Here is a 20178-nt window from a genome sequence, read left to right as displayed (position 1 = left end):
GATAACAGGCAATACTAGATGTGTATCCTACCAAATCTACAAGATAATTAAGCACCTGATAGACTTCTTTTAACTGTATTAGACACGCTTCCATGGTTTAGGGTCTGGAGGTATACTTAAGTATATTTAATGGATCTTGTGGAATTTTATTCAGTGAACCAGTACATTTTCAAGATCACCATAGATCAGTACCACTAGTTTTGTCAATTATGGTTCACAAGTGACCTTCATAAATCAAAAATGCAGACAGCTTCATCTTTCCAGCATAAAATTATACAAGCATTTAAACCAAAAGCTTGCAAAGGAACAAGGACGGTGGTTATAATTTACGTTTTTGTTTTTTTTTTCTCTCTCTTGAATGGATGTTAGGAAGAAAACAGACACACAGAGGTTAGCTAAGAAAAGGAAACTAACCTTTGCTGTATGTTTACTCTGGGCCAGCCTCTATAGAAAGAAATTTTTAAATTCTTACAAGAATTCTTTATAGTAAATAATGATTATTCCCATAGGATTAGACAGACTCAGAGAAGATAAATAATTTGTTCAGGATTACACAGCTACCAACTGGTGGTACCTGAATTTGTACATGTGTTGGGCTCTGTAAAAAGTCAAGTGTTTTTTTTTTTAATCTTAAACAGTTCCAGAGTACTGAGATTTCTTAACTTTACCAACTTTTGTCTGGTAAAGCTCTTGCTCTTATCTAATTTGCCAAGATATATGGTAGAGTAATTATTTAGGCTTGTTGCAGCCATTTGGTGTCAAGCAAGACCATGAGTTCCTCTTACAAGACATTTCACAACAAATGCTATGAGGAAAGGTTATGATTGTATGCCAATCTGCAAGAAGATTCTGAGATCCCATATTAGTACAAATTAATAACTAAGAATTTTTAAATAAAATTCACATCTTCTTGTAAGAAATTTTAGTGACTGTAATTTTGTGTTCTGGTACCAAAAAAGTCACTATCCTTCATGTAGTAGAGAGATATACAAGCTTTACAACTGAGTCTTACATTTCCTTTCCTCCTCAGTAGGAAAGAAAACAATAAAAATTTAGAACTATAAAGCTTCATTTTCTTTAAAACAAAAGCAATCACAATAAATGGCACAATAAAAGTGTTATTAGAGGTGACAGGATATATTGCATATGCCAGCTGGTATCTTTTCTCTCAGTTTAGCAATTTTCAGCCAACTTGGGCTGACACGGTAAAAGGAGATTCGTGAATAAAATATGCACAACAGGAAGGAAGCAGCTGAGATTCTCCTCCAGGAGCTGAGTACGTATCATCACCTAGAGTGCCATAGTCCTCAGGAGGAGAAGCCACCCCCTTTCTGGTCAACAAAGGCTGCCATATCAAAGGTGGACAGACTTTAAGGAACATACTATCACTGCTTCTTCAGTAGGATGTCTAAGAAGTTGTTTTAGAGGGTCTACCCCTTCTTCATGACTTTGTAAAATTCCAGAAGAAGAAAGTTCAATCCAATCATCGTTAGATAACAACTAACAGAAGTTTATCCTTTTTTTCTCCCCCGACACAAACCCTTTCACAAACACCAAGTGATATGGAAGACAGTTTTTTTTAGTATTTTCTATTCAGAGATACCAAATAAGGACATTTTGAATTGCTGGAACTAATCAAAAGTTCGAAGGAAAGATTTAGTTTCTATTCTGTACTTTTTGAAAACAAGTTTGAAAAACAGAGTAGTATATATTAAGGAGAAATCAAGAGCAAAATACTATCATGTAGGAATATATAATTCCTCAGGGAGAGACCGGCCAGCTGAAAATGAAGCAATATTTGCTAAGGATGACAGAGCAAGCGAGAAAAGCCCTTCTGCATGAAAGGATTCAAAGTTCTTTCATGATTTCCTCATGGAAACACATTCCTTATGAGTTTATATTAATTTACAACCTATTTTAAATATTTCAGTAAGTTACTCCTGAAGCTCTTTTTCACAATAATTAATTCTGTTCCAGCTCACTGTCAGAAATAAATGAAAGATTTTAAAGATATTTTTACTTTTTAAGCATAGGGAAAGATGTCTTTCACATTAAGGTAATCAAATCCATTGCTCTTGGGCTTTTGGGGGGTAGACTTACCAAATCCACAAAGAAGACTCTCCTAGAACTAATAGAATTAGATTACCTTTGAATTCTCACCCCTACTTCGAATAGTCACTAATTCCTTTCTTTGCTCTTTTGGTGTTTGCAAAGGGGTTCACTAAAGCCTGAATCGATACAATTATTGGCTCAGATCGTGAGAGGTCTATGCCGGATGGCTATGGGTTTCTAAAATTCCAGTTGCTTGTGGTAGTTTTCCTAGTTTGCCTATAGGGTTTGGGGATCAGCAATTTGAAAGGGCTACAAACTTGTGAAACAGTTTATTCATGGGGGCAGAATGTTCATCAGCGTGATCCAGTACTAAGTACATACATTATAGGCATGTCTATTCTGCACGATTTGCCACACAGCACTAGTTTCTGGGGGTGGGGGCGGGGAGACAATAGCTTATAAAATGCTTTTGAATGCCTAAAAAAGAAGGAGAGGTCACGCTACGACTCCGAATCCTCTGCTTTCTTTTTTAGAAAGAACCTTCTTAGTTACTTTAGCTGAGCTCTGCTGAGAGTAAGCAAAGTGGAAGAATCAGAAAATTACTTTTTTTTATATGTTTCTGGGGGCAAAAGAGAGAGTGGGAGAAAATAAATGGAAAAAAAGTGACAGTGAGATTATGTGAAAGAGCAAATATGCAAGTGGATGAAGACAGCTGAGGAATAATGCAAGAGGCATGAAAAAAGCAGCAAGAAAAGAGCCATGATGATAAACTTAAAGGGAACTGCAGAGCAGAAAGAACATCATAAATAATCATATTTTCAAATAAGAATAACATATCAGTTTCTGTGACCTGGATAGAGCACAAACCTTCCATGATATTTCCTTAGCATTTTGATGCACACAAAATGCAATTTTCAGCTCAGGCATTTTATTCTTCAATGTAAACAAGCTTTGGGTTTTTAAAATACATATCCTAAAAGTGTTTTCATACATAATACATATATCATAAAAATTTGACTTGTAAACTACTGAGTCCATGTCCCCCCAAGTATTCATTGTGAAGACTCACCACGTATAGACAGTACCTTATGGTAGAAATTGACATGCTAAAGCATGAAATGTCTTTTACCAAAGGTAAATAGGATTTTTTGAAGTACAGGACAAAGAAACATCATAGCTAATTTTGCCCAAACTCTAGGAAGGAAGTGTTATGAGGTAGAACTATATTGTTAATTAGTTTCAAATGCTTTGGTGTTCCTTTAAATCTTGCTAATTAAGAGAAATCAAGAGTGGAAAATAGCTCCTTTCTTATCTTCAAGGAATAAAGATGAAAGAAAAACAGAAAATGAAACCTCTTTTCTTGTTCTGCTCTTTAAAACAGAGCCCCAAGAAAATCTGCTTGTGCTCACAGAAGGAGAAAGCCCCAAGTATTTACAGAGGGGGAGGGGAAGGAGGTGGGCTGAGAAGCATAATTAGAAGCAAGTTTTCACATTTTATTAAATTCCTCCACCAACAAAATGCACTTAGAGGTATTTTAAGTTAAACCAGTACTTAAGGACTATGAAAAGCAAGATGATTGCATGTTTGTGGAAGAAGAAAGGGCAATTAAGAAAAACAGGCCAATTTAAAATGCCATATAAATAAAGGCGACCAGAAGTTGATTTAAAGTTTGTCTTCTGTAATTTGTCTCTCCTTTGTCGTGGCACGCTCAGAGAAAGTGAACGCGGGGGACGGAGGGGGGCAGGGGAGGGGAGGGGTGGAGGGAGGGAGCCTCTCGGACCCTCCTCCTCCGTCTCGCTCCGTCTCTCTCCCTCTCCCACCCGTCCGCCCTGCCTTCGCTTTGCGGACTCCAGCGGCTTCTGATTTGGAAGCACGCTGATTGGCTGGAAGCGATTCAACGCACGCGGGGCAAGAGAGCTTTGTCTGAGTGGAAGTGAAGTTGTACAGATCTTAGACTGGAGTCAGCGATCACGGGCGCTTGGTCTGCAGCCGAGCGGAGAAAAGGAGAAAGAATCGCTGGGAAAAGAGCCACTGCAGACTCCGCCGGCGCCCTGCGATAGATGGACACCGACTGCACAAGGGGGAAAACGCGGACGTGATACTCTTTCGCCTGCCAAGAGAACAAACAGCCGCACAAATGCAAGGACTGGACTCCATGCCGATAATATCTGGAAGTCGTGACACGGTGTGTATAAAACAAAAGTTTGCGAGCTGTTAATTGCTGTGCTGTGTTATTAAGAGACGCTTTCAAATTTCGAGTACCAAATGTAGCCTAGCTTTAAGTTGCCAAAGGAAGCTGAGGGAATTGCTATGCTGTTTTAACTTGCTCTGTGAGAGGAATCTCATAAAACTGACCGATGTACCAAATGAATGCTAAGATGCACTTTAGATTCGTTTTTGCACTCCTGGTGGTATCTTTCAACTCCGATGTAGTGGGCAAGAATTTGAAATACAGGATTTATGAGGAGCAGAGGGTTGGATCGGTAATTGCAAGACTATCAGAGGATGTGGCTGATGTTTTAGTTAAGCTACCTAATCCTTCTACCGTTCGCTTTCGAGCCATGCAAAGGGGAAATTCTCCTCTACTCGTGGTCAACGAGGATAGCGGGGAAATCAGCATAGGGGCAAAAATTGACCGCGAACAACTATGCCAGAAAAACTTGAACTGTTCCATAGAGTTTGATGTGATCACTCTACCCACTGAGCATCTGCAGCTTTTCCATATCGAAGTTGAAGTACTGGATATTAATGACAATTCTCCCCAGTTTTCAAGACCTCTCATACCAATTGAGATATCAGAGAGTGCAGCAGTTGGGACTCGTATCCCTCTGGACAGTGCATTTGATCCGGATGTTGGGGAAAATTCCCTCCACACATACTCTCTCTCTGCCAATGATTTCTTTAATATCGAGGTTCGGACTAGGACTGATGGAGCGAAGTATGCAGAACTCATAGTGGTTAGAGAGCTGGATCGGGAGCTGAAGTCAAGCTATGAGCTTCAGCTCACTGCCTCGGACATGGGGGTGCCTCAGAGGTCTGGCTCATCCATACTAAAAATCAGCATTTCAGACTCTAATGACAACAGCCCTGCTTTTGAGCAGCAGTCTTATATAATACAGCTCTTAGAAAACTCCCCCATTGGCACTTTGCTGCTAGATCTGAATGCCACTGATCCAGATGAGGGCGCTAATGGGAAAATTGTCTATTCCTTCAGCAGTCATGTGTCTCCCAAAATTATAGAGACTTTTAAGATTGATTCAGAAAGAGGACATTTGACTCTTTTCAAGCAAGTGGATTATGAAATCACCAAATCCTATGAGATCGATGTTCAGGCTCAGGATTTGGGTCCAAATTCAATCCCAGCTCATTGCAAAATTATAATTAAGGTTGTGGATGTTAATGACAATAAACCTGAAATTAACATAAACCTCATGTCCCCTGGAAAGGAAGAAATATCTTATATTTTTGAAGGGGATCCTATTGACACATTTGTTGCCTTGGTCAGGGTTCAGGACAAGGATTCTGGGCTGAATGGAGAAATAGTTTGTAGGCTTCACGGACATGGTCACTTTAAACTTCAGAAGACTTATGAAAACAATTACTTAATCTTGACAAATGCCACGCTGGATAGAGAAAAGAGGTCTGAATACAGTTTGACTGTCATCGCTGAGGACAAGGGGACACCCAGTCTCTCAACAGTAAAACATTTTACTGTTCAAATCAATGATGTAAATGACAATCCACCCCACTTCCAGAGAAGTCGATACGAATTTGCAATCTCAGAGAATAACTCGCCAGGGGCATATATCACCACTGTTACAGCCACAGATCCTGATCTTGGAGAAAACGGGCAAGTTACATACACCATTTTGGAGAGTTTTATCCTGGGAAGTTCCATAACTACATATGTAACCATTGACCCATCTAATGGAGCCATCTATGCCCTCAGAATCTTTGATCATGAGGAAGTGAGTCAGATCACTTTTGTGGTCGAAGCAAGAGATGGTGGAAGTCCAAAGCAACTTGTAAGCAATACCACAGTTGTGCTCACCATCATTGATGAAAATGACAACATCCCTGTGGTTATAGGACCAGCACTGCGCAATAATACCGCAGAAATCTCCATCCCCAAAGGGGCTGAAAGCGGCTTTCATGTCACAAGGATAAGGGCAATGGACAGAGACTCTGGTGTGAATGCTGAACTCAGCTGCTCCATAGTAGCAGGTAATGAGGAGAATATCTTTGTAATTGATCCACGGTCATGTGACATCCATACCAACGTCAGCATGGAATCTGTTCCCTACACAGAATGGGAGCTCTCAGTTGTCATCCAGGACAAAGGCAATCCTCAGCTGCATACCAAAGTCCTTCTGAGATGTATGATCTTTGAATATGCAGAGTCAGTGACAAGTACAGCAATGACCTCAGTAAGCCAGGCATCCTTGGATGTCTCCATGATTATAATTATTTCCTTAGGAGCAATTTGTGCAGTGTTGTTGGTTATTATGGTGCTGTTTGCAACTAGGTGTAACCGAGAAAAGAAAGACACTAGATCCTACAACTGCAGGGTAGCGGAATCAACTTACCAGCATCACCCAAAAAGACCCTCCAGGCAGATCCACAAAGGGGACATCACATTGGTGCCTACCGTAAATGGCACTCTGCCCATCAGATCTCATCACAGACCGTCTCCTTCTTCATCTCCTACCTTAGAAAGAGGGCAAATGGGCAGCCGGCAGAGTCACAACAGTCACCAGTCCCTCAACAGTCTGGTGACAATCTCATCGAACCACGTGCCAGAGAATTTCTCATTAGAACTCACCCATGCCACCCCTGCTGTTGAGGTAAGATCATACCCTCCACCTATTCACTGACAAAGTCAGCTGTTAGTGATCAGAAGTTGTGTATGTGTTAGTTCTTAAACGTTTCCATTACTAAGTGACAATACTAACAATATGCAAATTAAATAGGATACCAGTTACATTATGTAGGTATAGCAAGTATACACACCTTTTGCATACTGTCTTAAGTTTTTCATAAAGAATTTACTTGCATGTACCATGTGTAATATTGAAAAGTAAATGTGAAGCTAGCAAAGGACTATCTAATTAGAGTCCCCTTATCCTCAGATTATGATACTTCAAGCTAGAAATAAACAGCCTTGCTTTATTCTCAGTAGTTGTGGTCTCTAAGAAAAATAAAAAACTGGGGTCTCCAGAATCCCATCTCAGTGCATGTGTATTTGTTCAGCTTTTGAAATGTTTCTGACATTATTTTAACTACATGCGTTAGAATGTATTTGACAGCATTTTCCATGTATTTTTATAATTGAGCACTTTAATCTGAACTATAAGATAGAGGGAATCAATCAGTTTTCTATAAGGGAGTCCTCTTTCAAAAAGAGAATGTCAGCTGTATGAGAGCATCCAAATTTCTCTGGGATGTATTTCAGTTCTGTTTGGTGGCTGGCTACGTGGTCCTTCAGAGTCCAACATATGTAAATCTTTAAAATGGAGATAGTATTAGAAGATAGAATTAGATAATTAGCATGAAATAGTGAGTAACTGTATTTGCTTGCTTCAAGCTTTTGAGTATTGGGGAATTTGTTTCCAGGAATCAGTACTGTCTGTTTGGTTTCCAGCAGGTCTCCCAGCTTCTTTCAATGCTTCACCAGGGACAATATCAACCAAGGCCAAGTTTTCGAGGAAACAAATATTCCAGGAGCTATAGGTATGAATTACCCTTGTGCTACCTATTAATTCTCAGATAACACGAATGCTGAAGACTAAAAACTATACTTTCTCTGATTTCTCATTCTAGATATGCCCTTCAAGACATGGACAAATTTAGCCTGAAAGACAGTGGCCGTGGTGACAGTGAAGCAGGAGACAGTGATTATGATTTGGGGCGAGATTCTCCAATAGACAGGTTGCTGGGCGAAGGATTCAGCGACCTGTTTCTTACAGATGGAAGAATCCCAGCAGGTAAGAGCGTGGTGATAGATAAATCCTTATTTTCAGATCGACTACACCAGTGAAGTGAGCAATTTGTCCCATGCTTTTATTTCTTCTTTGTTCTTTGCACTAAAGTATCTGTAATACACACACCATTAGCAGTGAACATAGACTGAAACAATTTTGAATTGTTTAATTAAAATTCATAGTAAACAGTTGGTAGAGAAAGGGAATAAGCAGGAGAGCTTAAGAGGACAAGAAGGAAGGAGTGGGGAAAGGAGGAGAGAAAACGACCCCACTCCCCTCCTCTCTCTACCCCATCTACTACCGCCATAGGACACTCTTGAGCAACTCTGTAAAATTACTGGGTGGTTGTTTTTATTCAGAGAGCCTGTTTTGGTGCCTAGTGGTGAACTGGACTATAATTTGGAGGACACATTTCCTGTGATGGGAACCAACCTGCATCATCAGAGATTAAAATACACCAGGGAATGGTACACTTTAATCACTAAAAATAGGAGAAAGAATGCATCTTTGTAGGCGGTAGGCATGGAATAATTTTGCCACCTTTCACTTTATGTGTCCACCGTAAATGGAAGAGGAACAGAAGTCCAAGAGGGGAATTTATAACTACACAGCTAGATGGAGGAGACCCTATTAAGTTACGAGCTATGTCTTCCTTAGACTCCCTTCTCTCTAATCCTGCAGTAGAAACTCTCAGATCCCGCAGAGTAAATACTGACTGCATCACTGTAGCAACCCTGTTACTAAAGACTGTAATAATATATCAACCCTTAGGAACATATTCCTTTGGCTACTTATGTTTCTAAATTCCACGGAATGTTGATCAAATAACTGCCACTTGACAAATAAATAAGTGAAGTGATAAATGAAAGAAAGGCAGAACAAAACTATATTACCTTGCTGAGTCCATGGAACAACTGTTGTCTAAGTACAGATAAATAAGAGAATTTAGGAAAAAGACATGGGAGAGCTTCAGAGAGCCAGAGAAATTCAGTGGAAATCAGTACACAGGAACTCTTATCTGTCGTAAACTGGAGTAGTAGTGGCGGCAGTAGCGGCAGCAGTATTAATATTAGTCCTAGCAGTCGCAACAGTGGTTACCAGCGACGCCCTAGTACTTACTCTGGGCCCATGAGGAATTCTATACCTGAACAACCTCTTGCAACACTTTGACATAGGAATTAATGGTGGCGGTAATAACAGTAGTGTTCATATTTTTTTTTTAGATTTGAAAACTGAAGCTTATAAAGGTTAAAAAAAAGTATCCAAAATCAAGCAATTTGTACATGATAGAGGTGAGATTTGAACCTATCCCTCTACTCATTAAACACTAATCTATCAAGAATAATATAAAGTAACAGGTTTTAATTTTTTTGTAATATGTTGAATGTCATATTTGTTCTTACATTCTGAAGTCTTACGGTACTACTGTCTGTAACATATTAAATGCTGCTTATTTAATGATGCGATTGCCGTAATAGATACTGCATTTCTGGCAGGATGAATGTATGGGAAGGACTTCTAGTGGCAGGAAGGGCTACAATCAATGTACATTGAGAGCCGAGATACTTACAGTCACCCATGGTCTCTTTTTCTTTTTCTTTTTTTAATGCATAGACTCCCTAGACCCATTTAAAGAGAAATCTTTGAAAACCTAGTGGAATACCTATGGCCTAAGACAACTTGCTCAAAGAGGAAGAGTTTTATCTTACCCATGAAATGAAAGAGCGGGCTGAGTTTCTATGATTCTGTGATCCTGATAGAACACTAAATTTGAATATGGATCCCTAATTTTGAATAAGATGATTTCCCAAATTACATTATTTCATAAAACATAACATCATGGGTATAATATCAATTATCTCATTATATATGTTATTTTTTCAATTGTAGAAAGTCGACTCATTGACACAATTCTATCAGGATAGTTAAAAGGAGAATAACTGCTCCTACTTAGATAACCTTGCCATTTCTGAGCCTAAATTATACCTAAAGTCCTTTTATAATTCTGAAATTGTATAATTCAATAGCTAATCATGGTCTAATTTTTTAAAAAAGGTCACGACGCCTCTTTCACTCTATCCTATATTTTCAAAGTTGCCACCACCAGCTATGTACATGGCAGGAGAGTTACCTAATGCTTGAATTAAAGTGATTAAAATAAATGTTAAAGAATAAAGACATCTGGGAAACAACAGGTAGACATTGATAAACTCTAGATAATAGTGAGTCTTATTTAGTGAGTAACTTGAGTCTCCTCCTAAGTTACATTTCTTTTCAAAGTCAGAGGCTCACCTTTATATTATCACCAATACCAGTGAATATATAGACAATTCTTTACAAAACAATTCCATGTTTACACAATCATACTTAATCTGGGTGTGTGGTGGGAGAGCTGGGGTATGGCATCGTACTGCAATAGATTGTATCAGAGTACACACACTTCTGCCTGACTAGCAACCTGTCTCTATGTGGGGTGTTGTAGAAAGTATTCTAGAGGCATAGAGCACCAGGAAATCACCAATGATCCATAAAATATCTTAAGCTTTATGCATGGTTGGCTATTAGAAATGTGCATAATCAAATATCTGTACAAAGATAACCATCCCTTAATTATGACCATCATTCTGATGATACATCACCCATATTCTGGCTTATTCTTCACCCTGGCAGCTTCTGCTGGCACATTAGGGTGTAAAATTTGTGATTTGTAAACTTTATATTCCCAGGAAATATCCCAAGTAGAAAAAAAAAAAAAAAAAAGTAAGTCCACATCTGAATGCCATTAACAGAAATCAGCACAGTTTTTCTAAAGCATGAATATTTTTAGAACTTCAGTGTCTTATTCCAACAATGTTTTTCCTGCATTAGACTGTGATCAAATATAGATTATCTTATGTTGCTTTGCCTGCCAAACAGGGTCATTTCTGGTCATTCATTCTATTAATTCCCACAGGAGGATCCTGCATTCTGAGCAGTAAAGTCAGCACGCATTTTTGTCTGTTAGCTCATGTTTGTCAACATACTTTCTTCCTTACTCAGTCAACTTTGAACCACAACACTACATATACGCTTGCAAAATCTCGCTTTTCCCAAAGTATTAGCTACACCAGGATGTTCTTGTGATACTCCTCCTTGATTGGGCACATTCCATTTTTTTATCATTGGGTCATCTGTGATTACTTAATTCAAACATTTGTCTTTAATTACATGTCCTCACCATTCTCATGGCTGGTATCCTACTTCCGGCCTTTCTTCCATGGCTGGTTTTCTGTACCAGCACATGAATTGATATTCACTCTCCAGCAGCTTCTTTCTTTGCCAAATCTTTCTTTCATACAGCTTGAACAACTTTTTCAGAACATTTTAATTTATACTTTTTGTTTCAAAAGCAATAATTGACTTTTGTTGCCTGGCAACACCTAATTCAGCTATTTATCTTGGCATTCCAAGGCCAATGAAATCCACTCCTAGCTTATTAACTTTCTTTTTTTTTTTTTTGTATCTTTTGCAATAGGCAGAGCCATCTCTTCACGTAATACACCAATCCTTTGCTCATGTCACCTTTCTACTTGAAAAACTGGCTTCTCTTCACTTTGTCTTCTATTCGTCTCTCAAAGTTTGTTTCAAGTTGCTCTTTCTTTAACTACTTCAGCATCCACCTCTACTCGTTTTTCTTTTCTTTTTTAAAATTTTATTTTTACTGAAGTAGAGTTGCTGTACAATATTGTATAAGTTATAGATGTACAATATAGTGATTCATAATTTTGGAAGGTTATACTCCATTTACAGTTATTATAGAATATTGGCTATATTCCCTGTGCTGTACAATATATCCTGTAGCTTATTTATTTTATACCTAACAGTTTGTACTGCTTAATCCCTTACCCCTATCTTGCCCCTCCCCCCTTCCCTCTCCACTGTTAACCACTAGCTTGTTCTCTACATCCGTGAGTCTGCTTCTTTTTTGTTATATTCACTAGTTTGTTGTAGTTTTTTAGATTCCACATATAAGTGACATTGTACAGTATTTTTTTTTCTTTTTTTAACATGCCCTCATCATCGTATAGTTTGGCACTTGAACTGGGCATTTATGACTTCATTTGTAACACTTGATTATTCTTATACCAGAAGCCATTTGAGGGCAGGAAGCTATCATAGCACTTGACATATGGCAGGCTCTTAATAGATAATTGATTGATTACTCAATGACTAATGGCTTGATAGATGTTAGGCATATGTTTTTCTCCTTATGTCCCATGCTTGCTTCCTGCCCTACCTATAAAGTCTAGCACAGGGGCAAAATTGGCCATCATGCTGTGGGAAAAAAGAGTTCTCTCTTTCTCCATGACTTTCCCTTTCCAGAGGAAATTTAACCACCTGACAGAGTTTTCAAGGAGTGACAGGAAGGTTGGCCACTTGCACCACTAGCCAACAAGTTCTGATTCATTGGATACGGTGTGGAACATCTGTGGCACTAAGTTACATGTATACTGAGGATGATTTCGAACAGTTGAGTCTCAGGAAAAAGGTTGAAAATATCAATGAAATTAAGAAATGCCCTCTTCTGTGTCACTGCTCTTCCATCTCTATTATTTTGGCCCTCCTTCTCTCCATTAGTCTTTATTCATCAATTTTTCATATTTTTTGAATTTTAAAATTTTATGTTAATTTTTTTATTACTAAAGCCCCATTTATTTACTGTGAAGTTATAAAATAGCATTCCCTGTCTAAAAACTCCTATGAACAAATTTATTTTTAATATGAACTCTTGTTTGAATCACCCAGATGGTACTGATGGTTATTTTCATTATGTCCAGCTCTCTAGAAAGCTGATCATGCTCAGGATTCTTAGAAGCTTGTGTAATTTTTCCCTTTTCCCCCTGTCAGTAAACATTAAAACAAAACAAAACCAATCAAACAATTGAGTCCTTCCTACAGAATTAGAGACCAGAAAACAAATGAAGAGGTGTCATGAGGTCTATTCCCCTTCCTTCTAAAAGGATATGAGTAAGACAATATAGACAGGTCTCCTTTCCATTTTCAGAGACTCAGGGAATTAGGAAAAAAAAATTCATTACCACTTTGATAGTTATTTCGGCACTTAGAAAACCTCACTGTTATGAAGGAATTCCAGTTACTTTCAACACATTTCGGTTTTGTCCACATTTAAATGATGCACAACGATAGTTGGTAAATATTTCCAAATAGTAATAATGCATTAAGTCAGCACATCTAAACATCTTTTTATTCTTGCTTATTTAAATTTAACCCTTCTTCATAGCAAAATGACACAAGGATTCTCAATATTGCTGTCTTTCTCTCATGCCATTGTGATTCCCATGGGATTGGCATTCACACTATCCAGCATATTCCCTACTTTGAATTTCTAGCCTTCCTAGCAAGCAGACATTTCTTCTCACAGTTCTTGCTCTCATTTTTGTCCCTCAACTTACCCCTTCTCTATTAAAAATTGAAGCCCAGAATGGATAAGGTGTAAGGACAGAATTATCTTCAAGGCTCAAATGATGAAAAGCAGTGACTTCCACACATTTGAACAAAGCCCTTTACTTCTCCTTTTCTGAAAGGCAACATTTATTCTTCACTTCTCTTTTTTTGTGCATAAATCTTTTCCAAAATTTTGTTTTAAGGCCTAAGAACACTAAATACGGGATATACCCTGCTAACAAAGTTTTAACTGTACACTACAGTATCATTATCTGTAGGTACAGTGTTGTACAGTGGAGCTCTTGAACTTAATCTTGCTTAACTGAAAATGTATGCCTGTTAATCAGCAATTCCCCATTTCCCCCTCTCCCTAATCCCTGCTATCCACCATTTCACTCCTGGATTCTACGAATTTGACCATTTTAGACGCCTCATATACAGGGAATCATGCAGTTATGTGTCCTCCTATGACTAGCTTATTTCGCTAAGCTTAATGTCCTAAGATTCATCCACATTATCACATATCAGAGAGTTTTCTTCTTTTGTAAGGTGGAATAATATTCCATTGTATGCATATACTACATTTCCATTAAACATTCAGTGGACATTTAGGTTGTTTTCACATCTTGGTTATTGTGAACAGTGCTGTAGTGAACAGAAGAATGCTAATATCTCTTCGAGATCCTGATTTCAATTCTTTTGGATAAATATCCAAAGATGGGATTACTGGCTCATATGGTAGGTCCCTTTTTTAATTTTTTGAGTAACCTCCATGTTATTTTCCATAGTGGTTGCACCATTTTACATTCCCCACAACAGTGTACAAGGGTTTCAAGTTTTCCTCACCACCCCCCTCACTTGTTATTGTTTGGGTTTTTTGGTTTGTGTTTTATTACAGCCATCCCGTAATAAAACTGGTTTGAGGTGATTTCTTATTGTGCTTTTTGATTTGCATTTCCCTGATGATTAGAAAATATGTAGTGAATGCCTACTCTATGCAGACACTTTAGACCTTTCCCAGGTGCTGTGGGTACAACAATAAGCACACTGGACAACTAGCTTCCCCTGACCAGGGATTTGGCATTGTTCAAGAGTCAGCCATTTTTTAGCAATAACTTGGGAGGAAGAGAAATCTTTCTTAAGCAGCCAGATCTACAGAATTAGCTCTGAATATGTAAGTATGGCTGATATCAATCCAATTTTCATTCAAATCTAAGATAATTACTTTGTATTTTCTGAATTCTGTCATTTGCTCTAAAATGAAATCATGATATTGAAGAGACCTAAGCTGTCACTGAAAAAGATGGATGGTTTGTGGAGCATATTTTACATCTTCACATTTCTTGGTTGTTCTGTAGTTTAGTTATCACATTTGCCAAATTTAGAGTTTTGCCCTCTTCATTTTTCTGCTTTTCTCATATCATCGATTATTTTCTATGAGTGTAACCACTCACATTCCAACAACGCATCACAACATCTGGAAGAACTAACCAATGGTTTTTCATATTCTTCTTCTTTTGATGACTTTTCCAACTCTTTGAATTTCAAACCTCTAAAAGACTTCTTAACAGGGTAACTGCAGATGCCTGGTATTTGAGGATAATTTGCACTGCTGTTTTAAGGAACAAGTCGATAAATAATCCAGAATAATTTTAAGAGAGATTGATAAGTATAATTACCTGATAGCTTATTATATTCTCAATGCCTCCATTAAAAGTAAAGTAGGTCAGATAGACCTCAATATCTGGAAGGAACTCAACGGTATTATGCAAGGCTTATCTGGTGGCATTCTAAAGTTATGGATTTCCCCTTACCACTCTGGGCTTTTATAGAGTTTATGTTCAGCAAATATTTCACCACCCACACCTTAGTTCTTTTCCAAACTTCTTCATTAGTAAGTCGTCAATCCATTTTCTCATTACATGAGTAGCAGATGGTATCCCTAAGAAGTACATGAGTCATAACCCTCCTCTGCTTATCTGATAGACAAAAATATATATATACCAGGTCCATAAAACCAGTAGTCAAATCAAAGTTGTAATTGTAGTCCACCTCATATGTATAATAATGCGTTAGTATCATATCATAGTTTAAAATTGTCTTATTCTATGTTTTAAAAAATGTAAAATGATATTTTTTTCTATTATTTTGAGTCACACGAAGTATAATAACAAATCCCCACTGCTTTCCTTGAGTGCAGCTATGAGGCTGTGCACGGAAGAGTGCAGGGTCCTGGGACACTCTGACCAGTGCTGGATGCCACCTCTGCCCTCACCTTCCTCTGATTATAGGAGTAACATGTTCATTCCGGGGGAAGAATTCCCAGCACAGCCCCAGCAGCAACATCCGCATCCGAGTCTTGAGGATGACACCCAGCCGGTAGACTCTGGTGAGAAGAAGAAGAGTTTTTCCACTTTTGGGAAGGACTCCCCAAACGATGAGGACTCTGGGGATACCAGCACCTCCTCTCTGCTCTCGGAAATGAGCAATGTGTTCCAGCGCCTCTTACCCCCTTCCCTGGACACCTATTCTGAGTGTAGTGAGATGGATCGATCCAACTCTCTCGAACGCCGGAAGGGACCTTTGTCAGCCAAGACTGTGGGTTACCCACAAGGGGTGGCGGCCTGGGCGGCCAGTACGCATTTTCAAAACCCCACCACCAACTCTGGTCCCCCACTTGGAACTCATTCCAGTGTGCAGCCTTCTTCAAAATGGTTGCCGGCCATGGAGGAGATCCCTGAAAATTATGAAGAGGATGATTTCGACAATGTGCTCAGCCACCTCGGTGATGGCAAACATGAACTCATGGATGCCAGTGAGCTAGTGGCTGAGATTAACAAACTGCTTCAAGATGTCCGCCAGAGCTAGGAAATGATAGCAAAGCATTTTTGTTTCCATATATGTGGAAACAGGGGACAGCGAAAACCCTGAAAGAACTGGCATTGCCACATAGTTGCATTTATCATAAATGTGTCTGTGTATATTGAATATTAAATACTGTATTTTCGTATGTACACGATGCAAGTGTGATTATTTTAATCTGTATTTTAAAAATACATTTGTACCTTATATTTATGTGTAATTTAACAGACAAATTTTATTTTTTTACTCCCATGACAAACGTGTGTCTCCTAATCATGTAGAAACTAGCCACTGTTCAAATCTGATATAATATTCAATCACACAGTATAAAGGCACTGCTTAGATTAGTTATGTTGGGGAAGAAATTATTATGCTGGAGGAATAATCCCACTAAAGCATTATTCAATTCTTAAAGCATTATTCAATTCTTAGTTCCATTAAGTGATCCAGCTTCTTTTTTCTTTAACTTTTTTAAAAAAGTAAGCATCAAGAAAAATGTTTAACTCTTTTATTATTATCGTTGTTATTATTTTTACTGGTCTCTGCTAGTTCTGATAGTTCAACTCTTACCGTAAAATTGAAACATGAGGTGAAATTTTATTTCAGGACTGGGAAGTATCTTTCACAGACAATGATGTTAAAAAACAGGACTAGAATCAGTTTTCTCACTCCCAGGCTCCTACTATTCCAGGGCGTCACACTGGCCTGTTCTTGAGAATATTTCTCCTAAAGTATTATCATCTATTTATAATCAAGGTAAACAATGAATTTTATTCCATCCTTGTAATATGAGAGGTGCCCCAAGGAAATGGAATCTGTCTTTTAAATGGATAACAGTGTGTATTTTAACAGCATAAAGTATTAATGGACAAAGACAATTATGTCGGTGTCCCTCCTAGGGTAGTAAATATAATTGATTTATCCTGAAACTCTTCTATTTGAATCTTCCCCTCTCCTCTCACAATACTTGAACATGTTTATTTTTTGTAATGTTTTTTGCTGTAACTCTTCACTCTTAGCTTTTGTCTCTAGTGCATGATCTCATATTTTTGCTTTTATTTTTAGTATAAGAACATTTATAAAATTACAGTTTTTGTTATTGCAATTCTGTTTTATTTGTTGTGTGATAAATGGCAAATTCTTTATTTATTGTGCTGTTATCTCTCTGTGTGGAATGCCTTGGAAAGGGAGATCATTGTTATTATGACTGTCCTCATTTATGACCTAGCTTCTATTAATGTTGTTTCTATGAATACACTATCTTGATTGTACTCTCCAGAAAATTTTACTGTCAATGAAAATAAAAGGAAAATTGAAGTAAAGCTAAAGAACTGTCCATACATCAGAGTCCTGTTCCTACATATATGTTCAAAAGTTTTGCATGAAGCATACCCCTCATGAGAGGGTAATTCAGAGTTGGGTTTTGAATAGTACAGAGGGGATATTCAGCTGGCTTGGAAACAAGAAAAACCACAATGGAAAGGAATGAACTTGAGATCTGTAATGGAAATGAAAGCAGTCTACCATATTTCCAGTAGATTAAAGAATTGAAATGCATTTGAAGTGTAAAGAAAAAGGAATCATCAATAGTAACCACTTGAACATTTCTCAAATTATTTCTCAAAATATTTTGTGTTGTGTCAGGAAAAAAAGTGTACCCTTACGATGTTTCCAAGAGGTGAAAATATTATCTTCTTTGGTTTACTAGTAGGGAAATGAAATACTAGGAAAGTTAAATAACCTTAAAATGGAGGAAACTCAGATATTTTAATTCTCAAATGAGTACCACATCAAATAGATGTGTTATGTCTTTCAAAAGGCACATTTTCCTTTGTAGAAGGGATTATAAGTGAGATTTCAGTTTATTTTTCAGTAGATTACACACACAAATGCTAACCACATTGAAATACATTTCGCTTTTCAACTTCACTTCCTTTCAGTACATATTATCATTAAGAAAAAGACTTTCATAACTTCACTGTTCTTAATTTAAAGCACCAACAGTAATTTAGGAAGCAAAGCTGGAAATCAATGTTCGAATGATGTAAAGTAAATAAAATGCAATATTGTATTAAACAGAAGACCTTTGTACATTGTCTGGACAGGAAGCATTCCGTGTCTCAGGCTCCTTGTTCCTCCACCCTCCCCGCTCTTCTTCTTACTTCCCATGCCCCAGGGATATTAGGGCAAGCTTTTCACTTTTCACTCTTGTTCTTTTCACAGGTAATATTATCTCAGTAAAGGCTGGAGTGTCTGGTGCCATGATAGCAACCTAACTTCTCATCAAATTTATATTTCCTCTTCTTTGATACCATGCCCTTCCTCAGATTGAAACAACCAAAAAGCACTTCAGTCAAGGATATCCCTTTCTCTATTTGGCCCCAATGGATTCCCTTAAATGTTCTTCAGTGATAATCATCCGTTAAGGGAATCATCTTCCAATAATGTAATTTGACACTGAATCTGTTGCTTAACAAATCTTCCTTTTAAATGCTCATAGGATGATTAGAATTGGCTTTCTTCAGATTCTTATAAGTTACTATATTAACACGGTTATTCATTTATCATTTCTTTCTTTCTTGGTATTTGGCAGATGGGGCTTATAACTTTGTTAAGCATTTAAATTCTTGTTCCTCCTGTCACACATATACCAAATTTACCACTTACCAATAGATAACTGTTAAGGCAAAAGATAGGTAAGTTACTGTCTTATTGGAGTCACTGAAGAAGTGTCATTTGTAAAAATCAGCTTAGCTTCCTTGTTTCATCCATTTGATACCAGCTAATGTCAGAAAATATTCAAAACTGAGTTTGAATTACTGACATTAAAATTCAAAGAATAGTGAATCTATATAAAATTTAGTTGTGTGGGTGAAAAATGGATTGTCTGACATAGCAACCTGCAATCCTGCATGAACTCACAGAACTGATCCAAGACAATTCAGACAATTTGCTGAACTATCAAAAAGTTTTGATGTTTCTGTTCCAATTCAATATATCTTGATTAAACATCATCACAGTATCAAAGATAAAAGGACACACTGAATAGGCAATAAATATTGCTATATAAAATTAAAGTCAAACCATATGAAAGTCTTAAAGATTTGTGTTGAGTTTTAAAAAGGAAAAAAATGCAGGATTTTTTTTTTAAAGCCAGCATGTTGACTTCCTTAATTGCAGGTTAAATTCATAAAACAAAGCTATCATATATTTATAAGCTGCCTATATATTGTGAAAGTGTAAGATGCCAAACTGATTGTAATCATTTTTAATATGTTAGGATGTCTCTAACTGTGAATGTTAGAAACATTTCTATGTGATTATATAACATTTTAACTTAATAAATTAGGTATTTGGGCCACTGAACATTCATCTCATTCAGTTTAGTTTCTAGAACAAGCAGTAAGTCACTTTTTTGAAATAACTGAATAATACCTAAAGTATTACATTGCAATTGGAAAAAAAACTTTATTGCCCAAATTGTCATTTCATTCTTCATCTGTATAACTGGAGTCATAGTTAAGTACATACATTTTGTATACCAGAAATAATAGGACCTTTAATATAATCTAAACCAAAAAATAATTAACAGGTAGGCACTGTATAATAGATCTGAAAATGATAGTCTATACTTCTCATTAATTTAACTTTTTATTATAAGATAGCTTATACAACTTGTGGAGCTGTTAAAAGAATTTTATGGGGAGCTGGTATTGCAAAAATTGCTACCAAAATTTACTGACTTCCTGACTTCTAAAATTGCAATAACACATCCTACCCTGGCACTTTAAAATAATAGTTTTCTATTTCCTTTTATGACTTCCACAAGTTGCTCCTA

General features: G+C 37.3%; 1 protein-coding gene across 5 annotated transcripts; it reads left to right on the top strand.

Annotated features, from left to right (window-relative positions):
* The first annotated feature begins 3953 nt into the window (after positions 1 to 3953).
* Positions 3954 to 17669, top strand: PCDH18 (protocadherin 18). 5 transcript variants are annotated; one of them, XM_081229092.1, is made up of 5 exons: positions 3954 to 6896; positions 7694 to 7782; positions 7873 to 8036; positions 9257 to 9325; positions 15770 to 15785. In XM_081229092.1, exons 1-4 carry the CDS (start codon positions 4410 to 4412, stop codon positions 9283 to 9285), a joined length of 2769 nt encoding a protein of 922 aa, XP_081085218.1. In that variant the 5' UTR covers positions 3954 to 4409; the 3' UTR covers positions 9286 to 9325; positions 15770 to 15785. The 5 variants fall into 5 exon arrangements, with proteins under 5 accessions (XP_081085218.1, XP_081085217.1, XP_081085216.1 ...); XM_081229091.1 differs by lacking the exon at positions 15770 to 15785 and adding an exon at positions 15679 to 15757; XM_081229090.1 differs by lacking the exon at positions 9257 to 9325 and having other exon boundaries at positions 15770 to 15993.
* Positions 17670 to 20178: the final 2509 nt, after the last annotated feature.

Source organism: Mesoplodon bidens (assembly GCF_964165515.1).
Source record: "Mesoplodon bidens genome assembly, chromosome: 1".
Lineage (NCBI taxonomy): Eukaryota > Metazoa > Chordata > Mammalia > Artiodactyla > Ziphiidae > Mesoplodon > Mesoplodon bidens.
This window is presented reverse-complemented; position numbering and strand designations above follow the sequence as displayed.